At 38.1% G+C, this 24284-nt stretch overlaps 1 protein-coding gene across 2 annotated transcripts in view; it reads left to right on the forward strand.

Annotated features, from left to right (window-relative positions):
* Positions 1–24284, forward strand: part of LOC126283931 (serine protease gd-like) — a 199224-nt gene that overhangs the window by 154104 nt on the left and 20836 nt on the right. For both annotated transcript variants that reach the window (XM_049982317.1, XM_049982316.1), the window contains exons 6-7: positions 2648–2763; positions 5002–5166. In XM_049982317.1, the coding sequence (XP_049838274.1) occupies positions 2648–2763; positions 5002–5166 (281 nt within the window). The remainder of the gene's footprint in view (positions 1–2647; positions 2764–5001; positions 5167–24284) is intronic.

The following is a 24284-nucleotide window of genomic DNA, read 5'->3' on the forward strand; positions in this document are numbered from 1 at the left end:
TTCGAAATGTGTGTACATATTTTTTCGGCTAGTAATTTCTTTCCTGGCGTATTTAAATGAAGTCCATGGACTCTATGGAACCTTCGCTGCAATCTGTTTATATCTACAATATCGACATTCTTAAAGTTAGTGCATATTTTAATGATACACTCATTTGCAACATTAATTTTGCTGTTCACACATGACCAGGGTGGTAAATCATGACAATGTGGGATGTTCACAATGAGTACATTTGTGTGGTTTAAATTACTTAAACATTTCCACATATCTGTAATAACCTTGTGTGTCGTTTCTATAGACATCGTTCGATCCTCCTATTAATACGTTGAAATGGTCTTCATTCAAACTGGCATTGTTTACCATTTCTTCTGTTTACGAATGTATACTTGAATTGATTATAATACTGGTGTTATCTGAAAAATTAACTAATTCTTCTTGTTGTTTACCAGGCAGAATATCATTTACATATGTGAGAAACAATAGTGGACCTGAAATTGAGCCCTGGTGAACCCAATTGGTGCTTATTTCTCCCCAGTCATAATAATGTCCCCAGGCTACGTTGGTTGACTGTTAAATTACTAAGTATAACTTTGTTTCCTTTTTGTTAGATATGACATCTGTTTGTTGACTATATTGTCAGTCTAATAAGGCTTCAATTTATCTAGGATACTACTATGATTTGCGGTGTCAGATGCCTTAAATAGGCCACAGAAAACACCAACTAGCATGGTTTCATTATTTAATGCTTGTAAAATTTGATGAGTGAACATGTAAACGGTATTCTCTGTAGAGCAACTCATCCCAAATCCAAACTGAGGTTTGCTGAAGATGTTATTGTAGCTCAGGTGAGATATAGTTCTAGAATACATTATGTTTTCAAACATTTTGGGAAGTGATGTCAGCAATGAAACAAGTTGATACTTACTGACATCTCTCCTCTCACCTTTGTTGAAGGCAGTTGCATTTTTCAGTCACTCTGGTAAAAAGCCTTGAGTTAGTGATGTATTTCATATTTCAGATAAGTTCAGGCCTATTATATGGGAACGAATCTTTAGTACTCCACTGAAAACATTGTCAAAACCTGATAAGCTTTTATTTTTGAGACAATATATAATTTTATCGATTTTAGATGGAGAAATTGGAGCTACATTCATATCACTGAATTTTATGAGAGTTTCTTTTCCAATGCATTGTTGTGATTTTCTCTGAAACTGTTTGCCCCTATACTTTCTTATGTATTTTAGAAATGATTATTAGATACATTTGTGACTCATTTACAGCCCTTCCACTCATTTCAACAGTGATACCCTGTTCAGTGGCTGGTTATCCTGTCTCTCGTTTCAATACATTCCGTATAGCCTTAATTCTGTTGTTGGAATCGCTAATCTCTGGCATTGTGTGTGCATTCCTTGATCTTTTTTAATAACTTTCTTTATTAATTCTGAGTACTTTATGTAGTGCCAAAAGATACATTTCCCCTTCACAAGATACTTTTATCCCTCTAGTGATCTATGGTTTCTTAATGGATGTTAAATACACTTCCTGAATCTTATGCAGAGAGCTCTTTTCAAGTAATGATATGAATCTATTATGGAATAGGTTAAATTTTTTGTTAGAAATTGATTCATTTTATAGTTCATCCAGAGTCACCTCTTGTAAGCTGTTCTTAAAAACATTTGTTCTGAAGTCATTAATTACTCTAAGTGATTTCCACTGTGGTGTATTGATAGTGTAAGGCACTGTTATTTATTCTAACTAACTGTGCATCACAATCACAGAGAGAATTTGTTGCTGGGTAAACAGTTATTTTCTGGCTTTAAGCTTCACCGAAGAAAAAATTATCAATTAGGGACTTACTGCCTTGATCCACATAGGATATATTGGAGAGGAAGTTCCCAGTAGCACAATTCAGGAAAGTTAGTACTGGTAGGAAGGCTCCAGATGTCGCATGCAATGAAGAAGTCACTGAAGTGAGCCAGCTTTGCAGTCCAACTGTCTTTTGGCCACAGTTTGTGAGAGGCCATTCATGTGGACCAACAGCTTGTTAACTGTCATGCCCGCATAGGAAGTGGCATAGTGGTTGCAGCTTAGCTTGTAGGTGATATTACTGGTTTTACACTTCACCTGGGATAGGAGATGCCTACAACTGGAATGGAGTAGGTGGTGGTAGAAGGATATATGGGACAGATAAATAAATAAATAAATCTTTCACTTATGTCTATTGCATGGACAGCCATGAGGCAAGGGGTTGGGAACAAGAGTGGTATAGGGATGGACAAGTATATTGCATTGCTTTGGTGGGCTGCGGAGTACCACTGTGGAAGGGATAAGATATTTCTCATTTCAGAACATGACCAAGACAAATTACCATTTAGTTTGTGGTAATTGTAATTCACAGTTTGTGGTAATTGTAATTTATAGTTTGTAATAACCTTCACTGCATTTACAAGATGGCAGCAACACTCACAATTGTCTCTAGCTGGCTATTAATACAATATAAACAAGGGAAGTAAAAGTTCAATTATACCAAGCTCTTATCACTAAGCTCCCAAGTTAATTGCAATTAAGTTCAAAAGCTGTAGTCACTGTCTACCACCACAAGCTAGTAGCATACCATGTTTGAGACCATACCTGTATGTGTGTGCAGCTGGGCATTGCATCAAGTACCGTGAAAATCCATCACTCCCACCACAGGATCTTGTTGTCTACCTGGGAAAGTACGAGGTGCGGCGCTTTGCAGAGCGTTACAACCAGGTTAGAGAGGTAAGTGTCAGTGTAAGTGTACTTTATATACATGAAGAACTTTGTCCACTGGAACCTTTGTCCAAAGAATTCTTTTAGATAAGCTAAATCATTATGGTTTGAGGGGGGCAGTGCACAAATGATTTAATTCATACTTAACTGGAAGAATGCAGAAAGTTGAAATAAGTGGTTCATGTAATGTTAATACAACAGCTGATTCCTCAAACTGGGGGGCTATCAAGTACGGGGTCCCACAGGGTTGGGTCTTAGGTCCTTTACTGTTCTTGATATACATTAATGACTTACCATTCCATATTGATGAAGATGCAAAGTTAGTTCTTTTTGCTGATGATACAAGTATAGTAATAACATCCAAAAACCAAGAACTAAGTGATGTAATTGTAAATGACGTTTTTCACAAAATTATTAAGTGGTTCTCAGCAAACGGACTGTCTTTAAATTTTGATAAAACGCAGTATATACAGTTCCTCACAGTAAATGGCACAACTCCAGTAATAAATATAGACTTTGAACAGAAGTCTGTAGCTAAGGGTAGAATTTTCAAAATTTTTAGGTGTGTCCATTGATGAGAGGTTAAACTGGAAGCAACACATTGATGGTCTGCTGAAACGTCTGAGTTCAGCTACGTATGCTATTAGGGTAATTGCAAAGTTTGGTGATACGAATCTCAGTAAAATTAGCTTACTATGCCTACTTTCAGAGGTCCAGTGTGGGTTGTAATTACTGTATGGCAGTGGAACCTGGTATATATGCTAATGCATCAATACAGAACTGATTTATGCAGGCAAAAATTAGTTCCAATTTTGGCCATTAGGCACAAATCTGGTGCTGTGTACTCTTTGTATGGTGGTATGACAGCCAAAGCATGAATGAACAGTATGGCTATCATGAAGAGATACTGTTTGCTATTAGTGAAACTGCTTTATGTAATCAGCAGCTGTTATAGTGCTGCATTGAGAGAGTATCACAAACAAAAAGGTCTCAGGAGAGGCCCCACGTTGTAATAATGAAATTCAACAATAGAGCTGAGATTAATGTGGCAACTGGAAGAAAAAGGTATCATATCTTGGTGGAAGTTACTAACGAGGTTGCTGTTGCTGTAACTGACCATGCAGCATGTGCCTTGGGTGGTGCTAGTGCTCTTGCAGTGTCACGAGAGTTCTCCATCCCACAGTTGACAATAGAGAATGCTTTTTGGTACCTGTACAAGATCCAGATGTGCAGCAACTGAAACCTCTTCATCCACAGCAACATTCTGAATGTAAAAGAACGCTTACCAGGGATGTGTTTGGTCTCTGCGTGATCTAAAGGCCAGTGTAGAGGAACACATTGCTCAGATTCCACTGGAACTACAGCAAGCAACTGTTGATCACATCATTTTATGGATGCAGCATCTCTTCAACATCTCCAGTGCTCATACTGAACAAATGGTTTATGAAGTGGTTAATAATAAAGCCAACATTATGCCTTTCTCACTTGTTTGACCTTTATTGCTCACATCCCATTCCTAATTCATCACAAATGGAAAAAGTTTTTTTTTGCCTTTCTTGCAGTCACAGTGCCATATTTGAAACTAGTATGCAAAATTGGAACTAATTTTTCCCTGTGTCAATCAGTTCTGCATTAATGCATTAGCATATCTACCAAGTTTTTTTTGTGATACAAGAATTACAGCCCACAGTGGACCTCTGTGAGTACCTACTTTTTAATTATAACCATCCAGTACCAGCATATGATGACAGTTCCTCACCATCAGACTTACTCCTCCAATTATCCAAAACCTACAGCCACATAAGAAGAAGAGCAATTAGATTTCACCAAAGGCAGGAGAAACAATGTTATAATTTTGTAGGTGACGTTCCAAAATGTTTGCTAAAACACAGCTAATGCTGCCGCTTTGAAGTTGAATTGATTATGTTGAGGCAGCTTAGCGGATTATTACAGAGTCATGTTGCATATAGGCATCATTTGTAACTCAAAAGAAGTAAAAATAAAACTAAGTAACTTTTGAGTTTTCTTCTTTGTGCTGAACACAATAAAGTGATGGTGACAACAAGCATTAAATAAGAACTTATAAAGTGGATTTCATCTGTTTTCCCCTAGTTACCTAAGCTCTAAATTTCATTGCAAATTTTTTCTGCCAATATTGTTATCAAAAGTAACATTTTCTGACTTGTGCATTTTTTGCTATGTAATAAAATTTTTTCTGACTTTGTTTTTGTCTTTTTCATTACATAGCCATCAAAAATATATCTCCATCCAGAGTACAACAGCAACACCTTAAATGCTGACATTGCCATAATAATACTGAGAGATCCTGTTGAGTACACCCGATACGTTGTTCCCATTTGCCTGTGGAATCGAGATTCATCACTAAGCAGTGTGGTTGGTCAAGTTGGAGTGGTAAGCATTTCTTTACAGATTTATTTTTGCTATGTTTCTGCAACTCTTAGCATTCCTGGCACCTGAGTTGTTAAAAATACATTATTGACATAGAAACATCTGTTCACTCATAACATGTAACATTTAAATAATTCATAATTTTATTTCTTTGTGTTATTTCCTCTCTGAAAGATGTAGTGACTAACACTGTTCAGGTTGGGGTTAGAGGGATGGTCAGTTTCTAAATAGAGAAGCAGACCTAACAAATCCAAATGAAAAACTGGCATTGGAGCTATGAAGCCAGAACTGAATTGAAAAATACTAAAGTAAAGAAGTATCTACATTTCTACTCTGCAAGCCTTTTTGAAGTGCACTGGCAAAGGTACTTTCCATTGTACTACATATTAATTTCTCCCTGTTCTTTTTGCATATGGAGTATGGTAAGAATGACAGTGTAAATTGCCTCTGTACATTCTGTTATTTCATTTATGATATCTACTATATTGATATGTAGGCAATTGTAGTGTATGCATAGATTCTGCACTTAATACTGATTCTGGAAATTCTGATCTAAAAGTGTCTGCCAGTTTAAGTTTACCAGCATTTCTGTCACTTTCCCCAATGGTGCCAACATACTTCTCTGGGTCACATCTGAAGTTACTTGTACATCTGTCTTTGACTTTCCTTTCTAAATTTTTAAATTACATGCTACATTACAGCTATCAATAAACCCTCAGTTCAATCTCAAATATCCTTGGATGCCACTTATAATCAAATTTTCATTAGTAAATGGTGGTGTGATGCTGAGGCAAATGCTATTCAGGAGAAACGAAATCTGTCTTATTGCCTAGATTCATAGGATTCAAAATGCATAAATGTATGAAGTCCAAATTGTGTTTTTCATGACTGATGTTTCAGTATCCATCCTGGTTGTCATGAAAGTCATTCCATTCAAGATAAATCATTACGTTAAACTCAGAATATGTTCTAATATTGGGTACAGCAGGTTTTTTATCTTCAACATAAAGTCTGACAGGGATTCCATTGGGTCCTGGAGATTTGTTCAATTTTGGGATTTCAGGTGTTTTTCAATGGCAAAGAGACTAACATATGCACCACTCATTTTTGCAGCAGTTCAAGAATTAAACTGAGGCCATACCGCCGGCCATTGTGGCCGAGCGGTTCTAGGTGCTTCAGTCTGGAACTGCGTGACCTCTACGGTCGCAGATTTGAATCCTGCCTTGGGCATGGATGTATGTGATGTCCTTAGGTTAGTTAGGTTTAAGTAGTTCTAAGTTCTAGGGGACTGATGACCTCAGCTGTTATGTCCCATAGTGCTCAGAGCCATTTGAACCATTTGAGGCAATACCCCAGGATTCACCTTGATAAAGCAACATTTGAAAGCAGAGCTTGTTTTTCTACCTTCTATTTCTGTTCTTATGTCACACATGAGTGTCTGGACACTTAACTTTGGTGCTGCTGACAGTTTTTACATGTGAACAGAAACACATTTCATTTAGAATCTCTCTATTTATACCCATATGCTTCATTTTACATTTTTCCAGTACTTGGTCAAACATTGTTCGAAACTTGAGTCATATTTCGTCTGCATTCATTGACCAGAGCTAAATCTTACTAGTTAATCTGTGAAATATGAAACTACTACCTGTTATCCAGTTTAATGAAAATGTGAATATGTCTCCCTGTTTTAGTTTTCCTTCATATGTTGATAATCATTGTTGCTGCAAGTGCCCTATGACCACTGGTACCAGTTTTTAATGTGGAAATAGTCAGTGGTCAGTTCTATTTTTTGCCATTGAATCTAATATATTTTAATCATGAGTGGGCTTCTAAACCTTCTGTTCTAAATATTTTTCAGATGTGGCATTTATTATTGTTTCTCAGGATTTTTTGTCACAGTGATCACTTGCAAAAGTTTGTTTATCCCAATCAATTGTTATGACTAAATCTACTCCAGTAATAGCAGTACAGTTTGGAAAAATCTTACATATTACTGAGCTGAAATTTTCTCTTAACTTTTTGGTCACATTTGGGGGTGTCTGGTCATGTAGACCCAAGTAGCCAACGCTTGATAATTGCTCTTGCCCAAATAAAATTACATGCAGCTTCAGTGTCTGTCTGACAAAATTTGGACTTCTTTTCTACAGCTGTGGATATACCACATCCATTTTGAATTAGTGCGCCCCTTCAATATACAGTACTGTCAGCTGGCTGTTTGCATTATTTTATTGTGTACAGAGAAATGTATTGAAATAAAGTGAAACCTGCTGGGGATTGGTGCTTAGTACAGGCATTGGCAGTTAACCTTCAGTATAAAGAAATGGAATGTATTGTACATAAATAGGTTGAAAGATCTGTTGTTATAAGCTTATAAATTGTGGAATAGTCACTTGAAGCAGTGCAATTCATTAAATATCTGCGAGTATCCATACAGAGTCATCTGAGGTGGAAAAAACACATAAAACTAACTGAAGGAAAGTAGACGCAAATCTGAGCTTCAGTAGGAGAATCTACACAAAGTGTCATCACTCACATAGGTGATAGCCTAAAAAACTTTTATTTGACCACTTTTAGAATAAATTTGTTTTATTTGTATAAATGATCAAAAATGTTTGGTTCTTAGGCTACCAGTTTTGGTCAGCAATAGCCATCTTCATATCTGCAACAAAACATGGGAAATTAAATACAACTAGACAGGTGTAAATGTTCCTTAAACCTTATATTAAGAGAGTGGCTAGTTTGGCTGATATTATACTTACCACAGTTGTTACCATCAAACCTATATACACCACTGTCAATAAATTTTCCATTTACACTTCTAAAATTATGTTTTGCATGAAGTTATAGGGGTAATTAACTTGAAAACTGCATCTGACTGTAGATTTAATCAAGCATTTTTCTATTTTCTGGGACATATTGCATAGTGATTGTTTTCATTCTTTCTTTATTAGAACAGTTTACTGACTGAGCATGTGTTTGTGTACATCTCTCTTTTTTTTTTTTTTTTTTTTTTTTTTTTTTTTTTTTTTTTTTTTTTTTTTTTTTTTTGCCTATTGTATGGATGCATAATATCCTGGAGGATGGCATTAACTGGCATTATTGATAATATCTGTGCATATGGGTTTTTTGAAAACTGAAATTTATGTAATTTTTGAGCCCATGTCTCTCTGGACTACAGCAGTTTATTTGTTATTTAAATTGAATATAAACAGTTACAACTGCTATAAATTTTTCTTTTACTATAAAAGTTTACCAGTTTTGGTTTGTTTTATACCATCTTCAGATCGCACCATGATGTAGATGGTGACTGTAAATGAAGCAGGCACTACAGTGCTCATTAGGGTTCGTGGAGATGTAGCACCTGCTCCGTTCACGGCCACCATCTACAGCATGGTATGTGTCTAAAAATAAAGTTTATTGTGGTTGTGACTGTTTACATTCTATTTTAAGGAATATTTGTTTCTTGTCATCTTCCTTAATAGTAAGGTCTACATAATTAATGAAAGTCTCTTCTTCTACTTCTGTAGTAAAAATTGTTTTTGGCTAAATGCTGCTTGTTGCTTGGAAAAATGTGTTAACCTGATTGGCATCACCTTCTAACAGTAATAAAATATAATGGATGGAACGTTCATAGTAAATAATTTGTTCTTTCTAGCTGTGAAAAATTTGACAAAAAAAATTATTCAAAATCATTTGCAAAACATGAGCTAAGATGCCAGCCAGACTGTTTCTCATCCCAAGACCATCTTTTTCCTAATATATATTGCCATTGAAGGTAAAAGATTGCTAACTAAAACAAACTCTAAAAATGCAATCCATTCTGTACTTCCTGTAGTGCTAATCTTATTATGGGTTAGCAGATTATAACTGATAATTTCAATAGTTTTGGCTACTGGTCATTGCTGACCAAAACTGGTACTTTAAGGACCAAAAGTTTCGTGATCATTGACAAAATTAAAAGAAATTTCTTCTATGCTTGCTAGATCACTGTTTTAATTCACAATCACACTGCAGCTTGTGAAACAATATTTGAACATTGCTTGTCACTCCAGAACTAGTTCCAGACTGGACTCATAGGGAAAACAGAAAAGATCAAAAGAAGAGCATTGCATTTCATAACAGGTTTGTTTACTAAGTGTGAAAGTATTGTGTGTATGCCAAAAAAAACTCCAGCAAAAGGTGACACAAGAGAGGTGTTACATGTCAAGGTTTGTTTACTGTTAAAATTCTGAGACCATTCACGCCTAGGAAATTCAAAAAATGTGATCCCCCTATGTAGATAAGAGTAACATGAACGTAAAATTTGAGAGCTTTGAGCTCACACAAAGGCTTACCAATGATCATTCTTCCTCTGCAATGGGAACAGCAAGGAGACAATGACATTGGCATAAAAAGCACCCTCTATCACATACAGTGAGAGGACATTTGGATTATAGATGTATGTTTATCCTAAAAATCTCACTGCTGTCAGTTTGGGGATTTAGGTAGCATCCTGTACTGAGTTTTTTATGAGTTTCAATGCTTTGTAGGATTGCATCAAAGTCTGGAACTATGTGGTAAATGCTTCAGCAGTAGCAATTTTCTGAATGTTCCACTAATACTTTTGATTCTCCTTCAGTTATCATTATCTAGATTGAACAGAGTCAAATAATCTAAAAAGAATCTTCTATACACTCAACACAGGTCAGCTACCTAGGCAGCAGCCTGTGATTTACAATGTGCCTTGAAGCTGTTTAGGTACCCCCTACAGTTCTTAACTCCATGGGACAAGTGCAAGAAGTTCCAGCGAACATGTCAAACATTCAGCGGCTCTGGTTCAAGACACCCACTTGACTCAGACTCAGAGGGCTACAATCAGTTCTGAGGATAGTAGTGCAGATTGTGAAATTCATTGATATTCCATGAACAAGGCTGGTCTTTCCAACTTTCTCAGCTGGTCACTGGTATGATTTAGACATGATGTAAGAGCCCATCATTTTGTCCAATGTGCACCACAATCCTAGCTGATGGCAGTGTGCTCGTTCATAGACTGCAAGAAAATCTTCTTTTACAAGAATGTGACCTCAGGGCATACATGCAGAATGAACAAGCTGATCCTTTCCATCCCTTGCTGCAATTTGTCTCAGAGGTATCACTGTTCACCAAAAGCTTGAACTGCCAACTATTGTGTATTTGCCTCCCTCTGAAATGGGATACAGCAGGCTTCCCAAAAAGTGAAGCATGTGTTGTTGACTCAGTTTATGTTTCAATTGAAGTTGGCACCAAAAACTTGATGATTAGAGGGATGGGTGTAATACCTTCAGTTGTTCAGAGTACCTGTCTCCTCTGTACAGGGTGCCTGGCCCTACCACTGACACACCACTCACAGTCAAGTGGATGAGTGGTGATACATCCGACACTTCCTGTTAAGGAGACAAGATCCACAGGAGAGGATAGCACTAGAGGTACCTTTGGAATCCATGGTAACTGTCCCTCGGTAGTCCTCCAGGCACAGACATTCAGAGTAGCTTACAATCAGATGACAGCCTTCATGTCAAATTCCAGCTGCTTGATCAGATAGGTGATCCTTTGGCCTAGAGCTAGAGTCTTTAGCTGGTAGCTGAAACTTCTTGAGTCCAGATTCAAACCCAACTACTGCTTAAATTTTAACTAAAAAGAATCATCAGCAGTGGCAACCCTTGTTCTGCCAATGGCCTTGTAGAGGGCAAAGGCCTGGACAGTATCAGTTTTTTTAAAAAAAGTTTTTTTTAAAAAAAGTTTTTTTTTAAAAAAAAAACCTGTCAATGTTTTAACATGGCCTGGTATTTTTTGTATACTTTTATGCTTGTATATTACACACATTTCATGCCATGCTGAGTTTTTTTATATTCTTGTGAAGATCATGTTTACTACGTGTATCATGATCACAATATTCACTGTTTGTTCTATAAATTGTTTAATTGATCTTCACAAAACACATTAGTGAAAAAGTACTGGCTTGGCATGGTGTTGATCTCCAGTTCTTTGGATAAATCTCTGCTAGGGCATCAAGGGTGTACTCTACCCATAATTCTGAAGATACTCTTCCATGTAATAAAGATTTTATTCGCTCATGACTGGTTTCCCCATTAACCATTGTCCTTGCCGTTAGTGGGGAGGCTTGCGTGCCTCAGCGATACAGATAGCCGTACCGTAGGTGCAACCACAACGGAGGGGTATCTGTTGAGAGGCCAGACAAATGTGTGGTTCCTGAAGAGGGGCAGCAGCCGTTTCAGTAGTTGCAAGGGCAACAGTCTGGATGATTGACTGATCTGGCCTTGTAACACTAACCAAAACGGCCTTGCTGTGCTGGTACTGCGAACAGCTGAAAGCAAGGGGAAACTACGGCCGTAATTTTTCCCTAGTGCATGCAGATTTACTGTATGGTTAAATGATGTTGGCGTCCTCTTGGGTAAAATATTCTGGAGGTGAAATAGTCCCCCATTTGGATCTCTGGGCGGGGACTACTCAAGGGGATGTTGTTATCAGGAGAAAGAAAACTGGCGTTCTACGGATCGGAGCGTGGAATGTCAGATCCCTTAATCGGGCAGGTAGGTTAGAAAATTTAAAATGGGAAATGGATAGGTTAAAGTTATATATAGTGGGAATTAGTGAAGTTCGGTGGCAGGAGGAACAAGACTTCTGGTCAGGTGACTACAGGGTTATAAACACAAAATCAAATAGGGGTAATGCAGGAGTAGCTTTAATAATGAATAGGAAAATAGGAATGTGGGTAAGCTACTACAAACAGCATAGTGAATGCATTATTGTGGCCAAGATAGATATGAAGCCCACACCTACTACAGTAGTAAAAGTTTATATGCCAACTAGCTCTGCAGATGATGAAGAAATTGAAGAAATGTATGACGAAATAAAAGAAATTATTCAGATAGTGAAGGGTGACGAAAATTTAATAGTCATGGGTGACTGGAATTCGGTAGTAGGAAAAGGGAGAAAGGGAAATGTAGTAGGTGAATTTGGATTGGGGCTAAGAAATGAAAGAGGAAGCCGCTTGGTAGAATTTTGCACAGAGCACAACATAATCATAGCTAACACTTGGTTCAAGAATCATAAAAGAAGGCTGTATACTTGGAAGAAGCCTGGAGAGACTGACAGGTTTCAGATACATTATCTAATGCTAAGACAGAGATTTAGGAACCAGGTTTTAAATTGTAAGACATTTCCAGGGGCAGATGTGGACTCTGACCACAATCTATTGGTTATGACCTGTAGATCAAAACTGAAGAAACTGCAAAAAGGTGGGAATTTAAGGAGATGGGACCTGGATAAACTGAAAGAACCAGAGGTTGTACAGAGTTTCAGGAAGAGCATAAGGGAACAATTGACAGGAATGGGGGAAAGAAATACAGTAGAAGAAGAATGGGTAGCTTTGAGGGATGAAGTAGTGAAGGCAGCAGAGGATAAAGGGTAAAAAGACAAGTGCTAGTAGAAATCCTTGGGTAGCAGAAGATATATTGAATTTAATTGATGAAAGGAGAAAATATACAAATGCAGTAAATGAAGCAGACAAAAAGGAATACAAACGTCTCAAAAATGAGAATGACAGGAGATGCAAAATGGCTAAGCAGGGATGGCTAGAGGACAAATGTAAGGATGTAGAGGCTTATCTCACTAGGGCTAACATAGATACTGCCTACAGGAAGATTAAAGACACCTTTGAAGATAAGAGAACCACTTGCATGAACATCAAGAGCTCAAATGGAAACCCAGTTCTAAGCAAAGAAGGGAAAGCAGAAAGCTGGAAGGAGTATATAGAGGGTCTATGGAAGAGGATGTAGATGAAGATGAAATGGGAGATACGATACTGCGTGAAGAGTGTGACAGAGCACTGAAAGACCTGAGTCAAAACAAGGCCCTGGGAATAGACAACATTCCATTGGAACTACTGACGGCCTTGGGAGAGCCAGTCCTGACAAAACTCTACCATCTGGTGAGCAAGATGTATGAAACAAGCGAAATACCCTCAGACTTCAAGAAAAATATAATAATTCCAATCCCAAAGAAAGCAGGTGTTGACAGATGTGAAAATTACTGAACTATCAGTTTAATAAGTCACAGCTGCAAAATACTAATGCGAATTCTTTACAGCAGAATGGAAAAACTAGTAGAAGCCAACCTCAGGGAAGATCAGTTTGGATTCTGTAGAAATATCGGAACACGTGAGGCAATACTGAACTTACGACTTATCTTAGAAGCTAGATTAAGGAAAGGCAAACCTATGTTTATAGCATTTGTAGACTTAGAGAAAGCCTTTGACAATGTTGACTGGAATACTCTCCTTCAAATTCTGAAGGTGGCAGGGGTAAAATACAGGGAGCAAAAGGCTATTTACAATTTGTACAGAAACCAGATGGCAGTTATAAGAATCGAGGGACATGAAAGGGAAGCAGTGATTGGGAAGGGAGTGAGACAGGACTGTAGCCCATCCCCGATGTTATTCAATCTGTATATTGAGCAAGCAGTGAAGGAAACAAAAGAAAAATTCGGAGTAGGTATTAAAATCCATGGAGAAGAAATAAAAACTTTGAGGTTCGCCGATGACATTGTAATTCTGTCAGAGACAGCAAAGGACTTGGAAGAACATTTGAACGGAATGGATAGTGTCTTGGAGGGAGGATATAAGATGAACATCACCAAAAGCAAAACGAGGATAATGGAATGTAGTCAAATTAAATCAGGTGATGCTGAGGGAATTAGATTATGAAATGAGACACTTAAAGTAGTAAAGGAGTTTTGCTATTTGGGGAGCAAAATAACTGATGATGGTTGAAGTAGAGAGGATATAAAATGTAGACTGGCAACGGCAAGGAAAGCGTTCCTGAAGAAGAGAAATTTGTTAACATCGAGTATAGATTTAAGTGTCAGGAAGTCATTTCTGAAAGTATTTGTATGGAGTATAGCCAAGTATGGAAGTGAAACATGGACGATAAATAGTTTGGACAAGAAGAGAATAGAAGCTTTTGAAATGTGGTGCTACATAAGATGCTGAAGATTAGATGGGTACATCACATAGCAAATGAGGAGGTACTGAATAGGATTGGGGAGAAGAGGAATTTGTGGCACAACTTGACTAGAAGAAGGGATCGGTTGGTAGGACATGTTCTGAGGCATCAAGGGATCACCAATTTAGTATTGGAGGGCAGTGAGGAGGGTAAGAATCATAGAGGGAGACCAAGAGATGAATACACTAAGCAGATTCAGAAGGATGTAGGTTGCAGTAGGTACTGGGAGATGAAGAGGCTTGCACAGGATAGAGCAGCATGGAGAGCTACATCAAACCAGTCTCAGGACTGAAGACCACAACAGCAACAACAACAGCAACAACAACAACATGACTGGTTTCCCCAGAACATGACATCATACATAATAAGTTAATGGAAACATCTAAAGTATACAGCTTTGATTGTTTCCGAGCCACAGATTGATGAAATTGAGTGAATGCTAAATGCTGCAGTCTTCTACATAGGTCAGTCAGTGTGAAGTGATCAGGCAGAGTGGTCTTAATGCATAACCCCAGGAATTTGGAAGACTTGACTCTCATTACTTCTTCGTCACACAATTTATTTCAGTATTTTCCAGTTTTTTTTGTGTTTGCTGTTTGAAACTGAATGAATTGAGTCTTGTCAACATTGTGGGACAGACCATTTGAACTGAACCAATCTAGAGCTTCTTTGAATATAGTGGTCACAGAGTTCTTTAGACTGCAGGTTGGTACTCTGTCTGTCATAATGATTGTGTCAATTGCAAATAGGGTGAAGTGTGCTTTTTGTCTCATATACCACGGCAAATCAGTGATAAAGATTAAGAAAAGTAAGGGTCAAAGCACTGAGCCCTGTGGTACTCCATATTTTACTGTGCCCCAGTCAGGGCAGACAGGTGCCATTGCAGACTTATTCAATACTACCTTCTGTCTTCTGTCATCTAGATATGGTTCAAGCCATATCCACACTTTATCATATAAGCCATAGTGCTCAGCCTTCACAAGTAGAGTTTGGTGATCTACACAGACAAATGCTTTTGACAGAACATGAAGCATTACAACTGGTGATGTTTTACTGTTTATGGTTTGAAGAAGTTGGTTGACAAAAAATAAAATTGTGTGTTCAGTTGAAATACCCTTTTAGAATCCAAACTGTTTTTAATGAAGACTGTTATATTTATTAAGATGATCCATGATTCTCTTGAACATAAGTTTCTCTAGGCTTTTAGGAACACTTGTTAGCAATCAAATTGGCAAGTTGTTGGAAACCTCAGCTTTATTGCCATTTTTTGAACTGTGGCTTAACAATTGGATATTTGAGTCTATCAAGGACAGTACCTTGATTTATAGACTCTATTTATGCATTGCTGTATGCAAATGCAGCGCTGAATGGAAAAAAAAGTATCGGGTATATTACAGCTTTTTCCATGAACAATGGACCTTGCCATTGTTGGGAAGGCTTGTGTGCCTCGGCGATACAGATTGTACCAGAGGTGGAGGGGTATCTGTTGTGAGACCACATAAAGACATGCAATTCCTGAACAACGGCAGCAGCCTTTCAAGTAGTTGCAGAGGCAACAGTCTGGATGACTGACTGATCTGGCCTTAGGACTTCAGATCAGGTGAATACAGGTTTACAAATACAAAATCAAATAGGGGTAATGCAAATGAATAACAAATAAGAACATGGGTAACCTAATATGAGCAGCATAGTGAACACATTATTGTAGCCAAGATAGTCATCAAGCCCATACCCATCACAGTAATACAAGTTTATATGCCAACTAGCTACACAAATGAGGAGGAGATTGAGGAATATGATGAGATAAAAGAAATTATTCAGGTAGTTAAGGTAGACACATATTTAATAGTCATGGGGGACCAGAATTCAACAGTAGGAAAAGGAAGAGAAGAAAAAGTAGTATGTGAATATGGACTGAGGAAAGGAATGAAAGAGGGAACTATCAGGGAGAATTTTGCACAGGGCATAATTTAATCATAGCTAACACTTTAAGAATCATGAAAGAAGGTAGTACACGTGCAAAGACTTGGAGACTCCAGAATGTTTCAGATTGGTTATATAATGGTAAGACAGAGATTTCAGATCCAGGTTTTAAATTTAGACACGTTTCCAGGGGCAGATGTGGACTCTGACTGCAATTTATTGGTTATAAACTGCAAATTAAAACTGAAGAAACTGCAGAAAGGCAGGAATTTAAGGAGATGGGGCCTGGATAAATTGAAAGAACCAGAGGTTGTAGAGAGCTTCAGAGGGAGCATTAGGGAATGACTAACAAGAACAGGGGAAAGGAATACAGTAGAAGAAGAATGGGTAGCTTTGAGAGACGAAATAGTGAAGGCAGCAGAGGATCAAGTAGATAAAAAGACGAGGGCTTGTAGAACTCCATGGGTAACAGAAGAGAGATTGAATTTGGTCGATGAAAAGAGAGAACATAAAAATGCAGTAAACAAGGCAGACAAAAGGGAATACAAATGTGTACAAAATGAGATCGACAGGAAGTGCAAAAGCAGGAATTGCTAGAGGTCAAATGTAAGAATGTAGAAGGATATATCATTAGGTGTAAGACTAATGCTACATACAGGAAAATGAAAGGACCTTTAGAGAAAAGAGAACCACTTGTACAAATATTAAGAGCTCAGGTGAAAAATCAGTTATAAGCAAAGAAGGGAAAGCAGAAAGGTGGAAGGAGTATATAGAGTGTCTATACAAGGGAGCTGTATTGAGGGCAATATTATGGAAATGGAAGAGAATGTTGATGAAGATGAGAAGAATGGAAAAACTGGTAGAAACTGACCTCAGGGAAGATCAGTTTGGATTCCGGAGAAACTTAGGAACATTCAACGCAATACTGACCCTATGACTTCTCATAGAAGATAGGTTAAGTAAAGATAAACCTTCATTTACAGCATTTTTAGACTCAGAGAAAGCTTTTCTCAATGTCAACTGCAATACACTCTAAAGATGGCAGGGGTAAAATACAGGGAGTGAAAGGCTATTTACAATTTGTACGGAATCCAGATGGCAATTATAAGAGTCGAGGGAAATGAAAGGGAAGCAGTAGTTGACAAGGGAGTGAAACAGGGTTGTAGCCTATCAGTGATGCCATTCACTCTGTATATTAAACAAGCAGTAAAGGAAACAAAAGAAAAATTTCGAGCAGGAACTAAAATCCATGGAGAAGAAATAAAAACTTTTAGGTTTGCCAATGACATTGTAATATGATCAGAGACAGCAAAAGACTTGGAAGAGCAATTGAATGGAATGGACAGTGTCTTGAAAAAAGGATATAAGATGAACATCAACAAAAGAAAAGCGAGGATAATGGAATGTGGTTGAATTATATCAAGTGATGCTGAGGGAATTAGATTAGGAAATGAGACACTTGAAGTAGTATATGAGTTTTGTTATTGTAGCAAAATAATTGATGATGGTTGAAGTAGGAGAATATAAAATGTAGACTGACAATAGCAAGAAATGATTTCTGAGAAATTTCTTAACATTGAGCATAGATTTAAGTATCAGAAAACCTTTCTAAAAGTATTTGTATGTAGTATAGCCTTGTATGGATGTGAAACATGAACAATAAACAGTTTAGACAAGAAGAGGATAGAAGCTTTTGAGGTGTGGTGCTACAGAAGAATGCTGAAGATTAGATGGGTACATCATGTAACTAATGAGGAAGTACTGAATAGAACTGGGGAGAGAAGATATTTGTGGCACAACCTGAATGGAAGAAGGGAGCAGTTGGTAGGACACATTCTGAGGCATCAAAGGATCACAAATTTAGCATACAGTAAGCAGATTCAAAAGGATGTAGGTTGCTTCAAATCAGTCTTTGAACTGAAGACAACAACAACAACAACATTCCAAACTCCTTCTAGTTAAAAGTTACTACAAATGAACAGAAGTTACCTTTATTTCTCAAAAACATACTAACACAGCTATAAAAAGCTTTCTTTAAACACATGCCAACACCTCTTAGGAGCTCGCAGGAAAGAAAATGAATGATTTACCAAAAGAAAATAGTGTAAATCACATGCTACAGTCAGGTACAGCAGGTTTAATTAATTGCCTGAGTTAGAAGAAAAAACAAGTTGGATATAACATATATGCTACATGTAGACAGAGGGAGATGTGAACTGTAATATCATAGGGCTTAAAAATTTTAGACCCAAAGCTGGACACAAATGTACCTTTTTTATAGCCTTCATGAGCTGCTCAACAGTCCAGGTGCTAAGGCAATGTTTGCACTTCGTAAGGTGGTGGGTTCTTATCCACAGTAGCAAAACACTGGTTCATCTGATAAACCCCATCTATTCACATTGCTTCTGGTTTTTTCAGTTAAAAAACGTAGTCAGTTCAAAGATTCCGTATGTTCCATTCTGCTGTATTCTTCAGGAAGGGGGGAAGTTATTCCTTCCCTTGGTGTAGACCAATTTCAGATATGGACTTTTTTCCTACCATTTTTTGCTCTGGTTTGTTGCATTATATTAGTGAGATCTCTTAGTGCATGCAGGAAATTCCCCCTTGATTTAAGTCACCAGGAGGCTTCATTGTATCCGAAAAGGGGGTGGGGGGTGGATTGTAGATGTAAATGACTTAGTTTTTTTCCTTCTCCTCTGCCACTTTGTGTTGACACTAAGAGTAGTGATACTGGCTAGGCAGTATAGCTTGTCAGTATGTGTTGATCTCAAACAGCCTGTGATAATACAGCATGATTCATTAGTGGTATGTTTACCTTTTTGACATGATTGGAGCTATACCACACAGAACATGCATACTCCACGTGCGAGCAGCACAACGTTAAAATAGGAAGAATTAGTAAGGTCAGGGTTTAACATCCCATTGACATCAAGGTCATTAGAGATGGAACAAAAGCTCAGAATGTTTCAAGGATGGGGAAGACAACTGGCCAAGCCCTTTGAAAGGATTCACCCCAGAAATTGCCTGTAGCAATTTAGGGAAATGACAGAAAACCTAAATCTGGATGGATGGACATGGATTTGAACCATTGTCCTCCAAAATGAGAGTACAGTGTGCTAATCACTGTACCACCATGCTTCATCACAAGGCTAGACATGTAGTCTTTACCGTCCTGGATTGTGCACACCATGTAGTGCCTGCTAGTTTGTCGACAGTATTGTTTTTAGCAGCTATTTTAGGCATCATGTTCCTACATTGTTTCCTGTGATTGAGTGCTCTATCTGATGTGACATCTAGGCAATTTGGGGTTGCGCAATGCTCTAGCTGCATTCGCTCCAATGCTGTTTGTGGCATCTTTGACCCCTGTCTATTCTTCAGGTAAAAAAGAAAAAAACCAAACAGGCGTTTGCATCTTCAAGAGGATAGGTTTGTGTTGGTTTTCCTTGTAGTGTCAGCCATTGCTCAAGAGCTTCTGACAGAGGCTTTTTGATGGTCTTGTATTTATTTTCTTGGGCTATAAGGGCACAGTCATCTGCATATATAAAACTTTGGGGGCATTCTTGGAGTGAATGGTCACTGTTGTAGATACTGAACACCAATGAAGCCAGTGCACCAAGCCTCACTCGTAAGCCACTCTTCTGTATTCTTGACCAACTTCTTTCCCATTGAAAATCTTATAACATTAATGTTCTGCATATGGTACTACAGCATATCGTAAAAAATTATCATTGGACCAATAGAACCAGGAGGAGGCTACAGTAACTGGGATCAAAATATTAGTTTCATCAGTGATAATTTTTTGACAGTGTGATGCAATACCATACCCAGAAAAGCTCTGTGTTAACTGACTCTGGCCATTGTAGTCTTCACAAATAATATTCTGTTTTGGAGAAGATTGCCAATCATTTGTGTCATGCCATAGCTTTTGTTTAGTGCATATATTTTCCATAATAACAGTTGCTGGTTGACTGTGCTGTAAGCAGCTGTTAAGTTTAAGAACACAGCCCCAGTGATTTTTCTTTCCTCAAGTCCATCCTTAATGTTTTTTGTTAGTTTCAGTACCAATAATGTCCAACTTTGCCTGTTCTGAAGTCTGCTTGTTGTGGCATCACAAGAGGCTCCAGTACTTCTGCAAGTCTATTGAGTATCACCTTTTCAAGAAATGTATAAATATGCCATACTAATGACACTGGCCTATATTTCTTAGGGTCATCTGGTTCATTGCTAGGTTTTAGAGTGGATTTGATTTTTGATATGTTGCAGAGTGCCATGCAGTTACAGATAAGAGTGACCACAGGTCCAAATTTTTTTATCTGTTCCATGGAGGCTGGTTGCCTTGTGTCTCTTGCAGTTATGTCATCATCAATGGGTTGGAGGTTCCATTTCTCTCTTGTGTATGGTCTCATTCTGTTTTGCTATTTTTAGCTTCATGTTGTATTTATCTAGGGGCCTCCCCACAGAATGCCGTACTACTGTGTTCGGGCAGCCCCTGGGCAATGGCTACAGTTGGCTAATTATCTAAACCAGAAGCATCACACTCAATGGTCATTTGGTATTTAATAATCACTGGGGTTTGGAATGCAGTAGTATGGAAAAGAGCAGAAGAGTTGTGGGCAATACATGCCTGGTTGTAGGAATCAGCCAGGAGGAAGACTACTTGTGTTCTGCGACAAATCTCACCTGGTAATAGCAAATACATTATTCAAACATCACAAGAGGAGAAGGTGTACTTGGAAAAGGTATGGGGTTGTGGGAAGATTCATGCTGGATGTATTATGGTCAAACAGATTTCAAAAACAGGTATTGGATTGTAAGGTGTACCCAAGAGGAAATATAGTTGACTCAGATCACAATTTAGTAATTCTGATGAATAGGTCCAAAAGAATCAATACACAAATAAATGGGATACTGAAGCAGAATACTACAGTAGGCAGTTCAGTTTAAGAGTAATGGATTTCTGTAATAAGGGTAATTACAGAAGTTTGACAGACACATACAGGTACAAGGAAGGTAACTGTGAAGAAACCTTGAGTAATGGAAGAAATTCCTCAGTTGACTGATGAAAGAAGGAAGTACATGAATGTTCAGGAAAAGTCAGGAATACAGAAATATAAATCACTCAGGAATGGCATCAACAGAAAGTTCAAGGCAGCCAGAGTGAAATGGAAGCAGGAGAAGTGTGAAGAAATTGAAAAATAAATGACCATCAGAAGGACTGACCCAGCATATGAAAAAATCAAAACAACCTTTGAATAAGTTAAAACCAAGTATAGTAACATTAAGGGTGCAATGAGAATTCCACTGCTAAATGCAGAATCAGAATTTGAAAGAGCTTTGGACAATTTGCAGTCCAATAAGAGTGAAAGGGTAGATAAAGTTCTATCAATGGGGGAAGTGGCAACCAAACAACCATTGCGATGTACCATTAGACTTTCAGAAATATATCATCTATGCAGTTCTGAAGAAAGCAAGAGCAGATAATTGTGAGACCTGTCACACAATGAGCTTACCATGAGCTGGTAAGAATAACATTCAGAAGAACAGAAAACATAGTTGAGGCTCTATTAGCTGATCACCATTCTGGCTTTCAGAAAGGTAAGGGCACCAGACAGGCAGTTCTGACATTGCAGTTGATAACAGAAGCAAGGCTTAAAGATTTGCTAATGGCACTGCTATCCTCAGTGAAAGTTAGGAAGTTTCCAATGAATATTGGAAGCAAAATAACACATGGTGGATAAAGCAAGGATGTAAACAGCAGATTAGCACAGGCAAAGAGGGTATTCATGACCAAGAGAAGTCTGCTAGTATCAAAACATTGGCCTTTATCTAAGAAAGAAATTTCTGAGTAAGTGTGTTTGGAGGTCAGTGGTGTGTCAGTGAATCATGGACTGTGGGAAAAACAGAGAAGAAGATAATTACAGCATTTGAGATTTGGTGCTATAAAAGGATGTTGAAAATCAAGTGAACTGATTAAGAAGAGGAGGTTCACTGAAGAAACAGTGGAGAAAGGAGCATAAGGAAAATGCTGACAAAGATAAAGGACAATGTGAGAGTGCATGTGATAATGCACCAGACAATAATGTCAATGGTGCTAGGGGGAACTGTAAAGGGTAAAAACTGTAGGAGAAGACAGAAACTGGAATGCATCCAACAAGTAACTGAAGACATAGGGTGCAAGTGCTACTTTGAGGTGGAGAGGTTGACACAAGAGATGAATTTGCAATGGGTCACATCAGTCAGCTGGAAGACTGACAACTTAAATGAAAACAACTTGCTCACGCTGTGCCTGACAACAGCATTCACAGTGAGCTGCATTGTAGCCAGTTCAGTGTTGTTTTAGAACAGTAAACTAATTACTTTAACCTAAGCTTTCTCATCCTCTTTCAATTTTGAGGTCTACTATGCTATGAGAACTGAAGTGATTAACACCCAACAAAGTAACCTGTTACATGCTCACCAACAACCTCTTGTGACAAACTTGGAATTAGCAGAAATTTGTGGAAAATACAGACAGGATACATTCCTTTTGAAAGGGGAAACTAAATGTAACAAAATATGCCTGTTAAAATATGTATGTGCAGAACACATTGTTAAGCCACAATAATTGACTTTTAACAGCAATGTCCCCAAGAACCATGGACCTTGTTATGATGGTTTGGCTTGTGTGACTCAATGATACACACATCCATACCACACATGCAACCATAACGGAGGGGTATTTGTGGTGTGCCAGATTAACCGCTGGTTCCTGAAGAGGGTCCGCTGCCTTTTCAGTAGTTATAGAGACAACAGTCTTGATTATTGACTATTCTGGCCTTGTAACACTAGCCAACATGGCCTTGCTGTGCTGGTACTGGTAACAGCTGAAAGCAAGGTGAAACTACAGTTGCTATTTTTCCTGAAAGCTTTCAGCTCTACTGTATGGCTTAATGATGATGACATCTCCTTGAGTAAAATAATCCATAGGTAAAAACAGAACCCCATTTAGATCTCTGGGGAGGATTTACTCTGGAGGATGCTGTCATCACGAAAAACAAAACTGGATTTCTGTGGGCAAATGCATGGAATGTTAGTTCGCTTAGTTGCATAGATATGTTAGACAATTTAAAAAGGGAAACTGATAGGTTGAAGTTAAATACAGTGGGAAGTGGTGAACTTCAGCAGCAGGAGAACAGGATATCTGGTCAAGTCAGTACATTGTCATCAACAGAAAATCAAATAGGGGATCTGCATGGCTAGGCTCAATAACAAATAAGAAAACTGGTATGCAGGTAAGCTATTCTAGAGAACTGCCAGAAAACTGGAACACCTAAGTGGAAATAAGCCCCCTGGGTTACACAATACTACTTCAGAATTACTGAGATTCATGGGAGGACAAGCCATAACAAAATTATTCTATGGGGTGTGAAAAATATCTGATACAATTTTTTCAAAAAGTACTTTACAGCTTCAAAAATTAATATAAATTAATTCATAGTACCTACAGAGGTGATTTTAGTGTCAATTTGTAGGTAAATACATTAAGTTCCATCCCACATAGTTTGTTAGTGCCAAATCCCACAGTGAGGAGTGCTAGCAGCATTTGCGTTAAAGATGGCTGCCTTCACTGGACCTAAGCGTGCTAGCTGTGTGTTTTGGTTTGAAGAATCGAAGTTCAGCATAATTTCCATACCAAATATGATGAAGATTCTCCTACTAGGACTACAATTCATGAGTGGCATGAATTTATGAGTGTACCCTTTTTTTCCATGAGAGAACCATCAACAGGGTAGTGTACATGGAAATGTTACAACAATTTTTGATACCACAGATCGATGAGTATGACCAAGAATGAAATGTTTACTTCATGTAAGATGGTACACCACCCTACTACCTGGCTGACATCACAGATTTTCTCAGTGACCTCTTTCCAGGGAAATGGATTGGCTGTGATTTGCCAATTGCATGGCTCCCACATTCCTCAGACCTGACACCACTTTTTTCTTTTTTTATGGAGATTCATCAAGGATCTCATGTATGTACCTCCTGTCCTGGCTTCTCTACCTGAACTTGGAGCAAGAATTTATGGTGCCACTGAGCAAGCTACACCTGCAATGCTACAGCAAGTTTGGGAAGAAATTGACTTCCGATGGGATGTGTGCAGGATAACCAATG

Source organism: Schistocerca gregaria, chromosome 8 (assembly GCF_023897955.1).
Source record: "Schistocerca gregaria isolate iqSchGreg1 chromosome 8, iqSchGreg1.2, whole genome shotgun sequence".
NCBI lineage: Eukaryota > Metazoa > Arthropoda > Insecta > Orthoptera > Acrididae > Schistocerca > Schistocerca gregaria.